Below are 18973 nucleotides of genomic sequence, written 5' to 3' on the forward strand. Positions count from 1 at the left end.
AAAATTTTCAAGAATTACAATAGAATATTAAATTACATGTTGTGTCATTTAAAAAAATCAGTTTTTTCACACAAAACTTGTGCAAAATAAAAAGAATTTTCAAATTTTGCATGATTTCCAATGTAATTGGATCCGCAAAAGTGTCTCGAAGGCCCAACTACCAGAAAAGTATCAGCCAGTATTGGTAAATAAATTCCAACAGATACCAATGGCTTCAGCAGGATACATCAATACTGATATCGGCTCAGCCCTAATATTCATACTGAACATTGGTGACAGCAGCAAATTAAATGCTGTGGGATTTAATGGTACATTCACAAGAAAATTTCCTTGGTTAGGAGTTTACTGAGAAACATGTTGAAGTTCCTACAAGTAACACACCATTCTGAAAAACAACCTTGCACAGTGCATTCCCTCTTATTTTTTTTTATTGTTGCTTGGCTTGTCTGCCAAAAAGAAATGTAATTTATAGGAATTTTATGGTGCTTTGATTCCATGGCAACGGCAATTTTCTTGTGACTGTACAATTCTGTTCACATAAAATTGACTTGATTGTGCTCAAGTACAACTGAAATGACACTTGGGTATGTCAGTACATCAACAGTAAACATTCAGCAACAACAATATCCAGTGTTGTAAACTATCCACAATAACCAGGCAATTTTGGGCACAACCCAATGCATGGTAATAGATTTTCACTGTAAAGTTAAAACATTGAAAAATAGTGACCTTAGTTTGACATTCAGTTATATTGCAATGGACCTGGTATGCCTCTTATTGCAAGCACTTCTTTCAATGATCCAAGACATGAGACCTGACGGGTCAATAAGAAAACTGTAAACCACTGCTTGTAATCAAAATGTCATGATTCATTTTATTATTGTTCTAGCTACCATTTCTCTGATTAAACAGGCTTACTCATTTAGTATAGACATGGAAATATGAAAAAGGAATTGCTCTCAAGACATTTAAATAATTTAGTCTCTTTCATGCCCCTCCCCCCACCCTGCCTTGATAGCCAGACCTTGGTTCTCCAGGTCCAACTGACCGTCACCTCCTATGTGTGAATCCTGTCTTATGGCTCTCCTGGGGGGATGGGAGGCTGAGATAAGTCTTGTATAAAGTGAGCATGAGAAGTTTGTTTTAACATAATCATCCCACATAGATGGACTTCGAGACATATTCCCCGAGAAAATCAAGTCTGGAAATACTGAAGGGAAATATTCTCTTCCTGTATTTGGTTGTGATATTATCTATGTCTGCACATGCTTAGCCTGGGGATCTTCACCATTACACTGGAAGGTATACAACATAACCAAATTTTCTTCTTATCTAAATGAAGAGTAGACTCAATACCAGGCAGTGTGCTTCAAGTCTCAAATTGAGGTGCTGATTAACAAAGGCTGGAATATATTCTGCCTCTGCACAGTTACTACAGATGGACTTAGTAGCTATGAAGGCCATGAAGATATATCTAAATTGCAGTTATTTGAAGCTCCTCAACTGACCTGGTTGATTGATTTAGTTTATTTTACTTTACATTGATGGCACTTTTGGCTAATTGTGAAGATGATGATATTACAAAATGGATGAAACGACAAACACAAAAATGGAGAGCAAAAACCCCAAACTCGCTCTAATTTGCATAAAATGTTAATTTTTGATGTCCAAGTGAGGTTGTACAAGCATGGACACTTCTGGGTTGTAACGATTCCATTGAAAATTAATTGTCATTGACAACTTTGAAGAAGTCTGCTGCATGTTGCTGATCAGGCAGGAGATAACTTATTGCCTGTGCAACGTGATAGAAAAACAACTGGCAAGCAAGCCGAACTCTTTGGCATCCTCTACCGAAAACATATAAATGTTCAGGTGTTAACTTCGGGCATAGTTTCATTTCGGCATTGTCTAAAGACAAAACTTCAACAATAGATTTTCCAATATGCTTGCCATCAGGAAGCGTAATTACATCGTCTCGGAAATGGTTCCTTAACAGTTTTAGAATGTGGGGAACATCTGCAAAAATCCATATACGTTTTGATGGATCTGCAGGGTTTCCAAAACAGCTATTCTTGAAATCAATGTTAAGATCTTTCCATGTTTTTGCATTTTTACCTCCCATGTCACAAACAACAGCAACAACTGTGAATCCTACCTTATCGATGTTTTCTATTATTTCTTTCAGTAATTCGCCGGTCATCTGCACATCGAAATCGTAATATATAGGCTGCTTCCAATTTGTGCAAAGCCCGCAGACCATAGCAACCAGTACCTGACTACAGGGACCATAGATTCAATCTTCTTCTTGGTCATAACAAACACGAAGTATCCACATTCATTTCGTCAAAACTCACAACACATAACTTCTCTCCCTCACTAAGTTTTGTTGCTTGTGATTTCATCAATTGCAAAACATCACCTAAAATACCTGTCTGGCAAACAAAATGAATTTGACACCCATCTTCTTAACGTAGAAAGTCCAGGTAAAGGTATACCAACTGTACTTCTCAAATAAATGTAACATTTTTATTAAATGGATCAAAGAGTCAACACTTTGCTTATATCATCTTTAGTCCATTGGGATTTTGTTTGCATTTTATTTGAGTGTCACTGAACACTTTCCCCAAGATATTCGTGATTTTTGTTGTCGTACTGTTGGTTAGGTTGTTTCGTTCTTTTGGTTAAAGCAAGTTGCAAGAGCTTGTTTTTAATCTTCAATCTATTATTTCATTATGTAAACGTGTCCTGTTCTTCTGTAAACGATGAATAGTGTTTTCCAACAACGAAACATTGCTTGCAGTTTCTGTTCCTACGTTTTTCTTTACGTTCATTTTTCTTTCTTTCGGCGACATAGTATTTAGCATATTTAAGAAACGTTTCCTTCTTTCACACCTTCAGCACATCCTAAAAGCAAATCATGTATTGAAGAGGATGGTTCAGGAGAATTTGCTACACCACATTCTCTATTATTTTGCACTGAAGTAATATGGTGTAATTTTAGCGATGGCACTGCAGTTGACTTCAGTACTTTCTTTGGTGGCAAACACAGAAGTTCTGCTTTTAGATTTCGCACTTTACAAAAATTGGTACTGTACACTCTCGCATTTTGAATATTAAAACTGTGTTCTCGTTCACAAGCATGAATCAACTGTTCACTTACACGATTATTAGCTGGAAATCTGTGATATTTTATATCACCTCCTTTAGCCTTTTGGTTATAGTTCTCACAGCTTACTACTGCACAATTTGTCATGGTTATAGGTGAAATGAACAAAACAATCTAATTTCAAGAGAGACAATACAATAAAAATAAATCGAAAGCGACAAAATCAACAACTAGCTTGCTCCAATTTTCTTGATGTGTTAGCAGCTGAATGTGCCCTGCACAAACCCGATCCTTCCACATGATGTAATGCATCCACGGACGACTGCACATACGTACTGCACATAGCAACAAGCAACCCCTGAATGTGGTCCACGTTGACTCAAAATAATAAAAACTTTTTTTCATATGCTAAAGAAACATAAAAAAGCAAATTTTCATTTAGCACTCCCACCTCAGATTAATTTGTTTATTCTTTTTGAATAGGCACACAAAATTATGTTAATAAAAATTAACAAGTTGTAGAAACATGTGCTAGATTGGCAGTGCATAAGAGGCAAAAAAAATCGACCATAATATAATCGTATCTGTAAATTGATAGTATAAATATAATTACTGAAATAAATCTATTTTAGGACATCAATTCATCAAGTGCTTTTTGCTAATGCATAGTGTGTGTATGTGTCTATACATGTGGGCTGGAAATTTGCCAAAAGGTAATGGTGATAGGCGAGATCCAGAACATGTTGGTACATGCAAGGCTGAACTATCCCATCCCCATGGTGTCATGAGCAATGCCCTGCCAAATGGTAAAGGTATGCAGTCAGTGCATAGAAGACGGTCGATGGTGAAACATGCTTTCTAGTCAGACCAGCCAGTGTTCCTGGCTGAAAATTGAAAATGCGTGGGGGTTGAGGGGAGTGGTGCAGGGACTAATAGAGTCCTGTGAAGCTGATGCATTACCATAAACTACAGAAAGCATGTCGGCAACACCATGCTAGTCTGTTGTTTGAGCAATGGTGACTAGGTTAACTCATATCTGCCGACTGTCGACATAAAACTTAATACTCCCTCTGTCCCATAATTATTGTCCAGTACACCTTTGTTTGTTGTCTCATAATAATTGCCCGATATTCAAACTGTGACATTGGTGTATACAGAAGAAGAACATGAAAGAAGGGAATGAGTCATACAACATTACTACTCAAGGATCAGTACAAATTGTGCTTTCCATCTGCCTCTTCGTCTGTCATTTCTGTACTACCATTTTGACATACCGGACTATAATTGTGGGACACAGGGAGTAATTTAGTATATTTTCTTTGCTCATGTGTTTTGTGGTATTTCTTTACAACGATAAATTTCGTGGATGAGTTGGCAACTACTTCAGTGACTGCAGCAGAGTGACATTCAATTTTCTTCCACAGAGCTTGGAGATTCATTGTTCTTCACACATGTTTCCATTGTGTTTGCATCGTGCGTTATGGCTGCTAACAATAGACATGTTTTTTCGTATTATCCTAAAACTTAATTAGGTAATTTTTATGTGTGCATAAATAGCACATATTGGTTATATTTACGCTATGTTCAATTTAGTTGAATGGTTGTTATCATCTTCTACGTACGTCGTTTATAATTTAGTGTCAACATTTGTCGACAGTGAGCACTGTTTTCATCACCGGCGGTGTTACGATATCAGTTGTATATTTTTCCAGGTTGACTGTAGAGCAGTTCGCTTGAATATTAGAAGAGACAGACAACCTCTTTGATGCAATTGTATACACCGAGCCTCCTGAGAATGTTCTTCTAAGCGATGGTGACAGTGATGAACCCGTTGGAGATCTGAACAAACTTTCTGGTAACCAACTTCGGACAGGTGCAGTGCTGGTTTTGCTCCAAAATCACCGATAAGGGAATAGTGCATTTGAGACAGGGTGAACCAGATGATGATGCGAGCAATAATGTTGCAGCTATTTCAGTGTCTGATGTGCCTCAGTTTGTTTTTGGAAGTCCTCCTCAGAAGCGACCAAAATCTGAAGGGTCAACAAGCACAGATCCAGGTAGTTGTATTCAAATCAAGAGTAAACAAATCAAGACTGGAGTAAAAGTTATACCTTCACATCAGTGAATAAAGTCTCAAGTTCGTAAGTGGGAAAAGAGTGACATCAGAGAAACTTTCGATCAAGCTCACACGGCCCGACTTTCTTCAAAATGATTTCACACCTGTACAATTGTTCGAAATGTTTTTGGATGATGAAGTTATTGAATTTATAGTTCAATTATGCTGTACAGAAGGGAAAACCTACATTTACATTTGCAATATTATTCCTTTCTGGATACAATGTAATGGCTAGAACCAGAATGTATTGGGAGTTAACTGAATATGTACATCACAAAGGTGTTTCGAAAGCAATGTCGAGGAATAGGTTTGAAGAAATACTGCGATACATACATGTTTGTGACAATTCAAAACTAGATGCTGTTGATCGTTTTGGGAAGATAAGGCCAGTTTGGTCAATGATAAATGAGCATTGGCTCCAATTTTATTCAAGTGATACATATCTCTCAATTGACGAGTCAATGGTGCTGTATTAAGGGAAACCTATTCGCTTTGGTTTCAAAGTATGGACATTGTCGACTCGTCTTGGATATCATTATCAAGGTGCTGCGACGGGAAACATAATACCAGAATTGGGAGTAGGCGGCTCTGTAGTCATAGATTTGATATGTAGTCATGGATATCCATACATGACAAACCGTCCACTAGCAGGAAGGCTAAGCGTTAAAGTCTCATCACATCACATCATTTGGAAACTGTTTCCAAGCAAGTCCGTGGTGGACATTGTCGAAAGGCTACAAGGAAAAAATGTAAGAAGTGCAATGTCGGTTGCCATATACAGTGTTCAGAGCCATTTCACACACAAAATAGATCGGTAACACTTACACAAAATATGCATTGTTTTCTATTTCCAAAATTTACTTATGTTTTTATTTAGTTAGCTTCGAAAGTAGCAACTCAATTCAGAAATATTTGAAAAAAATTTATTATGTACTGCTGCAAATGTAAAAAATGAACGAGCACTGTAATGTCTTTTAAATATGTTCATGTATGAATATAATCTGAATGTCAAACAATAAAAATATAAAATATATGGAATTTAGTTATAATTACTGCCAATATATTTAGTAAAATAACCATGTTTAATAAGGTTTTGTTATTCAATATTGATCAAATTGTACCTCAACTTGATGGTGCCATCCGTGCTCACTGTCGACATTTGTTGACATGCTATATCTAAAAGACTATTGGCCGAAAAAAAAATAATAATCATTATTTTGGTATTATTTTAGACCAACTACAAAAGGTTTTCAAAGGATACAAGAAATTTTGAAAAAATAATAATTTGGGCAGTAATGGGTTAAGGGCACCAACATCTATGAAGTTTCATGTGCACTTGCCGTAGCTTGCCTGGCAGTAAACCAGTAAGCATGTCTGTGAATGCATTAAAGTGGGTACATGATGAACCTAGGTCTGGGCAGCCTGTCATTAGGGACACACAGTGTCCTGCCTTGCTGGGTCGATGATCCGAGTTGGACTGCTTGCGAGATCACCTGTGAAAGTGGTCTTAGTCACATGATCATCCTAAAAATCCTTATATGCAGAATTTTAGAATGCTGACGATTGAAGCTTGGCAGCAGTACAAGGTGGTTAGGATCCATCAGAAATGGAACGGACACTCGTACGACAAGTGGTACCATAACAGCTCTCCAAGTTCATAGAAAGTGCAACCAAATCCCATACATGTGAAACATATGAAAGTCATCGTTATTGTTGCATACAATTGCAACAGGGTGATCCTTACTCACCAAGTACCCAATGGACAAAGTGTCGCTGCTGCATACTGTGCATGTTTCTTGCAATGCAATCTGTATGAAGTACTGTGGAAGGAACAACCACTTTCTGATCACTCCCCTCAATATCTTCTATGACAATGTCCATTGTCATGTGGTTGGTATCACCTCTGACCTGGTCACAAGCCCGGGTAGGGAAGAGTTGTACCTCAACAAATACATACATGGCTTTGATTTATTCCCTAAACTTAAAGAACCCTTAAAAGGCATTCCTTTCCACATGGTTCCTGGCGTAATAGTGCAGTCCACCCCTCCATCCATGACATCCACACATCCAGGACTGTTGACGGCATTATGAAGCTACCACACAATGGCAAAGGGTCATGGACAATGATGGAGGCTATATTGAGGGACTGTAAAGTGATTCTGTGCTACACCTTTCCTGTTCTTACGAGTATCACTGTGATCACTACAAATATTCCAATACTTTCAACTTTTGTTTACATGAGTCAAGTACCCTTGTTTCACAGGCATGTACTTTTGGGTATTGAATTACTTGTAAAGAGGTCTCATAAAATGAGATAAATCAGATTTACTATATTTTTTATTATTTCATTTTTTTAAGAACTTTTCTATTCAAGTTTTGCTACATTCAAACACTTTCTTGGAACAATCTAAGGCTCTCGCATAGCACCTTCATAGCACACTTCAAAGCTCAACTTCAACCCAAGATATTGTAAAAGAATAAGTGTGTTTGTTACTTTTCTTTATCAAAAGGCTGTGTGTTATAGCACTTATCTGTAATGCAGTATCATGTACACAATGTACAGGGTGGCTCAATAAGTCACTTAACACCCTCAGTACAAGGCCACTGCGGCATGGAATGTGAAAATGGCGACGACCAATCATTGCCTGGCCAAGGGGGAACCACATTGACGCCACCGACATGGTCGGCGGCCATCTTGATGTCCGCCATCTTGAATTCAACTTCAGAATTTTAAATGGGAAGGGGGTCATGCGACATATCAAAATGGGCTAGAATTTCACGAGAAATGCAATGGTGAAGGTTTTTTCGACGTATTTTTAACCAGTAAAAAGTTATGACTGAATTCTTGAACCAATTTGCTCCTTTTCGAGGTGTTAGAAAAATGCCTTAAAATTTGTTTAGTGCATCGGTAATGCATCGAGATCAAAGTGACGTCTAGGGAGAGAAGTTCGCATGCCATTGAACACGATTTTAAATCGGATATATCCATAAAGAGCTGCGCATTATAAATGGTTGTCGCGAACAATTTACAGTGTGATGCTTCCATTGAATTAAAAGTCCTTCACAGTGACAAGGCTAATGTTTATGTTCAGAAGGAAGTTCATAAACAGAATATTCGATGCTTTTTATCTGATAACCCATTTTCGACAGATCAAAGCTGAATGGTTAGTGTTGGTAAGTTAATGGTGTGGCGTGCTTTGTGGAACACGATTGGTTAGTCAATTTTCCATCAACGGAACCTTAAATACTTAGGGCTACTTGGATTTGTTAAATAAACAGTTTCTTTCATCCTTGCTTATGGAAGAAGGTACTTTTTACAGAGTTTTTTCAATAGGGAAGAACACCAGAACACTTATGGGAACGTTATGAACCTGTTTTTGTCCAAAGTTAGTTATCAGATGACAAGGGTCACATATTTTGTTTATGAACTTCCTTCTGAACATAAACATTAGCCTTGTCACTGTGAAGGACTTTTCATTCAATGGAAGCGTCACACTGTAAATTGTTCGCGGGAACCATTTATAATGCGCAGCTCTTCATGGATGTATCCAATTAAAATCATGTGCAATGGCATGCGAACTTCTCTCCCTAGACGTCACTTTGATCTCAATGCATTACCGATGCGCTAAACAAATTTTAAGGCATTTTTCTAACACCTCGAAAAGGAGCAAATTGGTACAAGAATTCAGTCATAACTTTTTACTGGTTAAAGATACGTCGAAAAACCTTCACCATTGCATTTCTCGTGAAATTCTAGCCCATTTTGATATGTCGCACAACCCCCTTCCCATTTAAAATTCTGAAGTTGAATTCAAGATGGCCGCCGACCGTGTGGGTGGCGTCAATGTGGTTCCCCCTTGGCCAGGCAATGATTGGTCATCGCCATTTTCACATTCCATGCCGCAGTGGCCTTGTACTGAGGGTGTTAAATGACTTATTGAGCCACCCTGTAGTTTACAGAGTAGAGAACACCCACAAAATGCAAAACATTGCATTTTGGTGAACACACAAGTATTTTCGTAGACATTTAATGAAATATGAAGGCATGACCAAGTCTTGAATGCAGCTGTGTAGCATTTCAGAGTTTCAGTTCTGGTTGAATTATATTTCTATATATGACACTAACATTTCACCAAAGTCAAGAGCAAAACTCCTAAGCATTTTGTGTGTTTTTAAATTCTAAATTTTAAAAATATCATGAATACATATTAACGTAACATAGCATAAAATAATTAAAATTATAATTATTAAATGCTAATCAAAATTAATAAACTGGTGAAAAAAAGAAATTTGATAAGCATGTGGCTGGGATCAATAACTGAACTCTTCATTACCAGCAGATGTATGTCTAACAACAAAAATAGAGGTAACTATGAATGTAAATAATACTTCATATGATCAAGGCATTTCCATACAGGCTTCCTGGGAAAGTGACAATGACTTTCATTATGACACTCATTTTATAAAAATGTTGCGGTAGCTCCGTCGTTAGGGCGTTCGATCCCCAGTGGGGGAGAACCGGGACTTTTTCAACCTGTTCAAGCTGCTCTGGCACCCACCCAGCATCGTATAAAATGAGTACCTGGAGGAAACTCTGGGGGGTAAAGGCAGCCAGGGGCATGGTGCTGATCACATCACCCCCACCTCGGCCATGATCAAGAAAGTGTGGGGCGCTGATCCGACACCCCCTATTCACCTTCATGGCATGGTGCAAAGCACAGGGGAGTACTTAACTTTTCTTTTTTATCTTATGAAAATCGCATGCATATGTTAGTTGAGGCAAAAGCAAAGTTCAAACAGGAAAAATTTTTACAAAAGGATTTCAATTTCTGGTGTTCAGAAATTGGATTGATGCTGTATCTACCACTGTGCCAGTGACCATTATTTAGTAATTGCTACATTAAGACAAAGACTCTCGGTGATAAATCATATGCATCAAAATCTAAAAGTTATAAAATTTAATACAGAAAAATTTGCTGATGAAAGAATTAAGAAAGATTACCAAATTAAACTGTCAAATAGATTCGATATTTTGCAGGATTTAAATGACCATGAAAATATAAATGAAACAGATGTAAATAAGAATTGGGAGCACATATGTAATGTAATAGTAATAGTTTTTCTTGTATGTATGCATTTCTTGCATTATAGAATTATTTTCCTGTAGTTTACGGTTATTACAAGCATAAGAGAACAGTTTTTCTTTGTGACGTTTAAGGAGAATACACGCTCCTTTCATCAGACATTTATTTTCATTTTGACTAAAGATACAGTTATAACAATGGTTAGTAATGTAATAGAATCAGCAGCTAAAGAAAGTACAGGATACCATAAACCAAGAAAAAGTAAGCCATGGTTTGATAATGAATGACATAACCTAATAGAAATAAGAAATCAGGCTAGACTTAGGTGGTTAAATAACTCTGATGATACAAATCTAAACAATTATAATAGAATAAAGCGAGAAGTTAACCGTACGTTTAGAAGTAAAAAAAGAGATTACTTGAAAAGCAAAATTAATGAAATTGAAACAAACAGCAAAAATAAAAATATCAGAGATTTATATAAAGGTGTAAATGAGTTTAGAAAGGGTGCCAACCTAAAGTAAACTTGATAAACGACAAAGATGGCAATTTTTGGCTGACCCAAGCGATATTTTAAATAGATGGAAGAACTACTTTAATGACCTTTTAAATTTTCATGTAGGAGATAAATCAGAAGTAAATGAAGTACACACAGCAGAACCTTTAGTTCCAGTACCTAACTTGATAGAAGTTAGAGATGCTATTAAAAGGCTAAAGAATAACAAACCACCTGGCATTGATTTAATACCAGCTGAGTTAATTAAATATGGTGGGAACTCGTTATTATGTCAAATTCCTAAATTATTTTTTTTTTAATATGGAATAAAGAAGAAATCCATCAACAGTGAAAATAATCCATAATTGTTCCTTGTTTAAAAAAGGTGATAAAATGGACTGCAATAATTACCAAGGAATTTCTCTACTCTCAACAACATATAAAACATATCTAACATTCTTTTAACAAGACTAACCCCATATGCTAATGAAAATATATGTGATTATTAGAGGCAAGCACATTTGGTTTTTGACAAAAACACGAAATGTGAAATAACACATTGTAATGCTAATTTTTCATGTTTCAGAAAGGTGTGATGTGCATTTTCATACCCTGTTTTGTCACAAAATGATGCGAAATGAACTACAAAATGCGAAATAGACTCTTAAACACGAAATTTAGCGTTTTTATACCGACGTGACACTTTCTGAAGTCTGAAGTATCCTGTGAGTTATGCAATTCACGGACAATTGATTAATTCTGCTGCAAACATTTGAGAAGCAAAAATTGACCCCTTTATACAGGAATAAACTTAATATTCTGGTAATGATTTAATGTGCTATTATAAGGGATATGTTTATTTTGTGTAATAGACTATTACTAATAGTGCAGTTTTTAAATCAAATGTTGGGATTATATTTGCATTTTTAAAACAACAACAAAAAAAAAGCCGAGTGGTTAGCACATCGCGCTGCGATGCCAAGGGTCCCGGGTTCTAATCCCGGTCGGGCTTGGTTGTTTGTGAATGTCCATTCATCAATTTCATCATTTCATCAGTCATCCCCATCTTCGCAAATTAGCTAAGAGGCAAAACGCAAAGTAAAATAAACTAAATCAAATCAAAATCAAAATTAAAACCAAAATGTCATTTTATACGCTGCTTTTTCAACGCTGTAACAGCGAAATTTCATTTCATTTACTGCTTTTGAACCCGAAATTGACTGTTTTCGTACAGATATTTTGCTTTTTTATTTACCAAAAATATGCACCTCTAGTGATTATCAATGTGGATTTAAACATAATAGATCAACAACAGATCAAATTTTTCACATCAGACAGACACTTGAGAAAAAGTGGGAATATAATAAATCAAAATGTCCATTAGCTATTCATTGATTTTAAAAAAGCATATGATTCAGTCAAAAGAGATAAATTACATAATATATTAGTCGAGTTTGGAATACCTAAGAAGCTTGTTAATATGATAAAAGTATGCACCAGTGAAACAGAAAGTAAACTACGTGTGGATATTAATATGTCTGACAAATTTACAATTCATGATGGGTTAAAAGAAGGAAATGCATTATCTCCATTGCTCTTTAATTTTGCCATAGAATATGCTGTTAGGAAGGTAAACGAAACTAAAGAAGGACTAATATTAAATGGTATGACTCAGTTGTTAGTATATGCAGATGATGTTGACTTACTGGGGGATGATGTAAATACAATTAAGAATAATGCTAAAATATTTTTCAAAGCAGCTAAAGAGATTAGTTTGGAAGTTAGCAAAGAGAAAACTAAATATACGATTACAGACCAAAACCAAGTTTTAGGTAATAATCAAAATCTAATTCTTGATAAAAACTCATTTGAAAAAGTTTCCAAATCCAAGTACAGTAGAGCGTCGATTATCCGAACGTCGGTCAACCGAACGACCGCTTAACCGAACTGTGTACTCGCTCACTTTCAGATATCTGTAATGAAAAAAGTACGTGACTTAGCTGCTCATAAGCGTGTAGGCTTGCTTAGACAGACCAAAATAAAGGATTTTTTTAAACGTTAATTTTGTGTACTGTGTGTATTGTTCATGCAAAATGCGTATGTAATATGTACATATTTTTGTTTAATAAACTGTACCACATACTATATATTCCTACTAAAGTTGCCTTTGTACGTTACTTTGTAATACATACTTAAAGAGATGCCTGTTTTTATGAATAAATTTACTGTACAGTACTTCTTTTTGGCAAATAAACATGTACAGTTCGATTATCCGAACAAACCAGTTTTCCGAACACCCATGTCCCCCAATTACTTCGGATAATCGACGCTCTACTGTACTTAGGAGTAATACTAACAAGTGAAAATGATATTAAACAGGAAATAAAAAGTCGACTTAATTCAGGAAATGCATGTTACTTTTCTCTTCATAAACTTTTGTCGTCTTGAGGAATATCTAAGAAACTAAAAGTTAAAATATACAAAACAGTAATTTTGCCTGTAATATTATATGGATGTGAAACTTGGTCCCTTACATTGAAAGAGGAACATAAATTGAGAGTATTTGAAAATAAGATCCTTAGGAAAATATTTGGGCCTAAAAGGGATGAGGAGACAGGTGAGTGGAGAAGGTTGCATAATTTAGAAGTAGATAATTTGTATTCATGTCCAGATATTATTACAAATTATGTCCAGATATTATTAGAATGATTAAATCAAGAAGACTTAGGTGGGCAGGTCATGTGGTATGAATGGGAGAGGAAAGAAGAGTTTACAGGATTGTTGTTGGGAAACCTGATGGTAAGAGACCAGTAGGAAGACGAAGATGGAGGAATAATGTTGACATGGACCTAAAGGAAATTGGTAGGGATGGGAGAGAGTATATAGATCTTGCTCAGGATAGGGACAGATGGAAGGCCATTCTAGTTTTTGGACTTTTAACCACTGTTATTTTTTAAAGAGATTTAAAAAGATTTAAAAAATGACAGTGGTTAAAAGTCCAAAAACTACAATGAATAAATCACCACTGATTAGCTACAAAGAAGAATGGAAGGACTGTGTTGCTGCAACCATGAACCTTCTGGTGCAAGAAGGCTAGAGAGTTAGTTAGTTTCTGTGTCTACCATATAGGGAAATATGGTTCCAAACATTTGGGCCATGTAGTTGATGGATAATTATACTTTTGGGTCATTCAATGTCAAATCGACCAATTTCAGAAACGTTTCCAGGTCATGGTTTCTTGATTTGGATGAAATTTGGAAGGAAGGCTTGTATTCCAAAATTTATTAGGTTCCTCTGATGAATAGTTCTGGAGTTATAGTCTGGGAAGAAGGCAACAGAAAATGAGATCAAAATATGAGAAATGAGCCTCAGAGCTAACTTCAGGACTCAATAACGTTGGAACTATTGATCACACCATAGTGATATTAACACACCAAACAAACCTTCCATCAAGGAACAAGTGTATTGCATCAAAATACCCTCAGTGTGTTTAGACCTTCCTCTGATGTGTGTCAAAATTTCAACTTGTTATTGCAAGGCCCTAGTGCACAGTAAAGGTAGACCTTAAATGCCCTGTTTGATTGACTTAGTCATAAATATCAATAATCAGAGGAAGACATATACTTGTATAGTGTGTGTATGTGGTTAATAAGGGGGGAAAAACATCAAATATTCAATTAATATTTATTAAAAGAAATGCTATGCAACCCACCCACTTGCCATTAGATCCCCTCTTTTTCTTCTCTTCTGTTTACTCTCATCTAAACTATTTCTCTTCAAACCATATGATGCTTAGTTGAGCAAGAAACTGTGATAATAGAAGAAGATAAATGATGACAATATGAATGATGAAGATAATCTGAAGACCATACTAAGAAAGATGTACTTGCACAGAGGGGGTAACCTGTAATCATGTCAGAAGGATATTAGTAGGAATAAATTATTCATCTTTGGCACAAATCAAAGAATTCATGGGAAGCTTTTGACTTACATGCTATCTTTTCAATCAGCTTTTGACTTACATGCTTTCTTTTCAATCTTCTCAGGTATGAATATGCAAATGTATATTCCAGAGACTGTCCTGGGAAAATCTTATGACATATGTCACACGAATAAGGCTTCTTCCCTGGGTGACATGTGTAACACCAGGGCACCTCTACTCGAGAATCTTTTTTCACACATGGAGCAAGAATATGGTTTCTCTCCCATGTGTGTCCGTACATGAGATTTTAGGTAATCATGTCGTGGGAAAGTCAAACCACAATGTGAACACTCAAAAGACCTCTTGTAAAATATTCATGTAATGAATATTTTACAAGCACATTTGTTCAAATGCCTTCTGAAATAATTATAAACAAACGCCACTGAATGATGGGACAAATTAAGTGGCTAAATATGAGGTGTTGCATACAAACCAAGGAGTGACTAACTCATCCTATCATTCACCATGGATACTGTGTCATATATTGTGGATTGCATATCCTTTATTCTAAAGTCAACGGTTGAAAATTTTGTGGCCTGGAAATTCAAAGATTTTTTTACCATCTTTTCACACTGTATAATGTATATATTGTTGTCAGATGCCTGCATCATACTGTAACAGACCAATTTACAAGGACTAATGAGATAGCAAAACACACGGCAAACAATGTTTTGCAAGTTGTATAAAGTGTTCCCCTGTGCATAGCACCACGCCATTAAGGCGTATAGGGGGTGTGGGGGTAACGCCCCACACTTTCTTGATCCGGTCGTGAGTGGGGGTGATGTGATCAGCATCACGCCCCTGACCGCCTTTACCCCCCAGGGTTTCCCCCAGGTACCCATGTTATTCGATGCTGGGTAGGCGCCGGGGCCGCTTCCACCGTTAGAAAAGTTCCCGGATTTGAACCGGCCGGGGATCGAACCCGGGACCTTGAGCATGGTAGTCAGACGCGTTACCGACTGAGCCACCGCGGCCACACTTGTATACGTAGGTTTTCTTTAAGGAGACTCGCCAGGAATCGAATGGCTGATATGATTTTCTGTTACTTGCAGTTGCTTCAGAACTTAGGAGTTTCATGGAAAAACATTCAGTTACATATGCTAGAGGACATACAAGGTGGTCAGAATGAAAGTTCCCCTACTCAGAGCCCTCTAGGAGCCCATTCAAAGCAACAGATTGCAGTTAAAACATGGTGTAGAAACTATGCAGACCATGGAGGAGTGAATATCAATGAGAAAAATATTAGTGCAAATTTTAGACACCAGGTGGAAATGTGGGTCATAAAACAGGAAACAAATGTTAATACTAAACTATCATGCAGAAGTATGCCTATTATGAAGGTAATTTGATTAGTGAAGTTTGTCCAGGTGAACTTCATGGAACTGAAGAGGCTGAGGTTCCTAGACCAACTCAATAACTTAACTCCAGTTCCATCGAGTTCCACTGGACTTATAGACATGTGAACTGAAGAAGGTTATTTGAAAACATCCATCGACATCAAATCTACCATCCACATCCAGTACTTCCACTTCTCGAGGATATCTTAACACCTCATCCACTTCCCAACTCAACTACAACTTCCACCTACTTGGTCAATCATTGTTATCCATCCGCTCTGGTCACAAAACCAATCTTCCCCTCCAAAAAAACTAAGAAACCTAACACATACCCACTTGTCACCCGATACCACCCACACCCTACATTCCCTCCTCTTTACCAGTTCCATAGAGATATCTAAATCTCAAGAAAAAAATTGTTACGCCCCCCTCTCAAAGCAGACCCGAACCTGTACACATCCCATATGCAGAATCCAAAGCATAACACCTCAGGACACACAGCTACTGCGCAAGACAGTCAACTAAAGTAATAGAAAAAATTCCTTCAACCCTGTACATTTTTTCTGCGTGTAAATACAATATGTAATGTTCTCTTACTCACCTGTTCGAAGGAATATTCTTTTTAAGAAAATTATTCATTTATGTTCTTGCTAATTATATGATTTAATTATTTTTTTTTGCATAATTTTTTTTGAGAGTTGAATCACATGTCAAGTAGCGCAGGCAATGGAATTTCCCACCATCATTTTATTAAAAATAGTATTCATACTATGGGAATGAGAGATGTGGTAATAGATAATTAAGGTACTCACATTCTCCGTGAAGCTGTTTTACATTATTTTCTATTAATTTCGGTAGCTACTGCCACCATCCTCGTTGCAATTCATTGTGTTGTTGCTTGCTGCATTTTTGTTGTTTTTTCCTAAATGGCCGCTAGGTGTGCTGCTGTCGCCTATATGTCCTCGTCTGCTGTTCACCTGTGTTAATTGCTGCAGTAACGGAAGCCAGGCGTGGTGTGCCTGACCACTTTCTATATCCATTCACTATCCAACCATTCACCCAAGCAAAAGGCCAATGTATGGCTAAACTTCTTCCGAAGAGCCTTCTCCTACTGTTCCAGAGAAGAAGACCTGAAGGACGAGATAGCAACCATCATGGAACTGGCACTAAAACATGGATATACTGAATGTCAACTCTCCACATGGTGCAGCAAAGCTGAAATCCAAGTCAGACAACCTGCACCATCATCACAACCCGCACAACCATCACAACCAGATCCCAGTAACAAAACCAAGTGGTTTGCCTTTGCCTACCATCCTACCACATCCAACCGCCTTACCAAAGCCTTCCGCCCCTACAACATCCCAATAGCACACAAACCAACCTCCAAAATAGCTGACCAACTAAACAAACATAAACGGTACTTCCTCTCCCCCTCAACTATCCAGGCGTCTATGATGCTGAATGCGAGTGCAAGGCTCATTACATCAGCAGATCCATCAGGGCCATCAGTGAGAGAATTCAGCAGCACCTATCAAATGCAAAAACTGCCCAACCCACCACCGGACTTGCCAAGCATATCAAATTCCACAACCATAAAGTTGAGAAAGTACATGTCAAATACAAGGCATACACTCTCATAGACACAAAATTTAAAGAAACATGCGCTAAAATGCACTATAACCATGAACTGAACATAAATAGTGGTCAGGTACACCACGCCTGGCTTCCCTTACTGCAGCAATTAACACCGGTGAACAGCAGACGGCATATATGCAGACATACAGGCGACAGCAGCACACCTAGTGGCGATTTAGGAAAAACAACAGAAATGTGCCAAGCAACAACACAATGAATTCCAACAAGGATGGTGGCAGTGGCTACCGAAATCAATAGAAAATAATGTAAAACAGCTTCGCGGAAAACGTGAGTACCTTAATTAAAAATAGTATGTATGAATCCTTACCTTTTAGATCCTATTTCAGTGCTTTCAGAGTCTTCTGTAACATCATTACGTAATCTGCCTCCAGTGTTCACCCTTCTATTACTTTGTGATCTGCCTTGCTCATGAGGAAGTGAAGATGTGGAGCAGCTACTGACCTCATTATCATCAGATTCATCTGCCAAACTGTTACAGTCCTGCTGAAAAGAAAACAAACTTCAAGAAAGAAAATTTCATAGCATGTACTGTATATAAAATCTCACAGGTACTATTCCCTGAAAGCAGCAGTGAGAACCTTTTAATTATTTTCCATTTCTTTCTCTTGTGACATATGTGAGCACAGTGTAACAAGTAAGGTTAACTAAATGCATGGCCATGAAAGTAGCCACCTGGGCAGAACTGCACTGGTGCCACATATGGGAAAAGCAAAGTGAGTGCGGGACAAAAATCACTGGTTCCTGCCCACTGTGAGGAAACGTCCACCAGGCTGCATTGCCTACTTTGAGCATCAGACCGATCTCTCTCCGGGGCACTTTTGTGACATCCCTGACCTTTCGAGCAAACACTGTCAGTTGGTATCACATGGATTACAAAGACCAACTCTTCAACGAGATCTTTCATTCTCATAAATCCCCAAACATACAAAGTTGTGCTATGATGTGTCAACAGATTCTGCCACCTGCCTAATTTCATGATCATTCGTTTAGGTTTTACTGTCATTAATATCTTCATTGTTCATGACCAGGGACTCCATAAGCGGTAACATTAGTCCCCCCCCCCCCAAAGATGTGTTACTATCCCTAACATGGCACAAACTTAGAGAACAAAGCTGCACTTCACAAGGGAGATCAGCTGACACCACCTCCCTTCAAAATCAGATAAAACTTTTCTTCTATTTTTAAATTTTGGT

At 37.4% G+C, this 18973-nt stretch overlaps 1 protein-coding gene across 4 annotated transcripts in view; it reads right to left on the reverse strand.

Moving 5' to 3' along the window:
- The window catches only part of LOC145986611 (uncharacterized), a 120888-nt gene that overhangs the window by 73810 nt on the left and 28105 nt on the right, over positions 1-18973 (reverse strand). For 3 of the 4 annotated variants that reach the window (XM_083120830.1, XM_083120829.1, XM_083120827.1), the window contains exon 3: positions 18088-18263. In XM_083120830.1, the coding sequence (XP_082976956.1) occupies positions 18088-18263 (176 nt within the window). The remainder of the gene's footprint in view (positions 1-18087; positions 18264-18973) is intronic. The other variant, XM_083120828.1, reaches the window with a different exon arrangement.

The sequence above is a fragment of the Lepisma saccharinum genome, chromosome 4 (genome assembly GCF_977018435.1).
Source record: "Lepisma saccharinum chromosome 4, izLepSacc3.1, whole genome shotgun sequence".
Taxonomy (NCBI): domain Eukaryota; kingdom Metazoa; phylum Arthropoda; class Insecta; order Zygentoma; family Lepismatidae; genus Lepisma; species Lepisma saccharinum.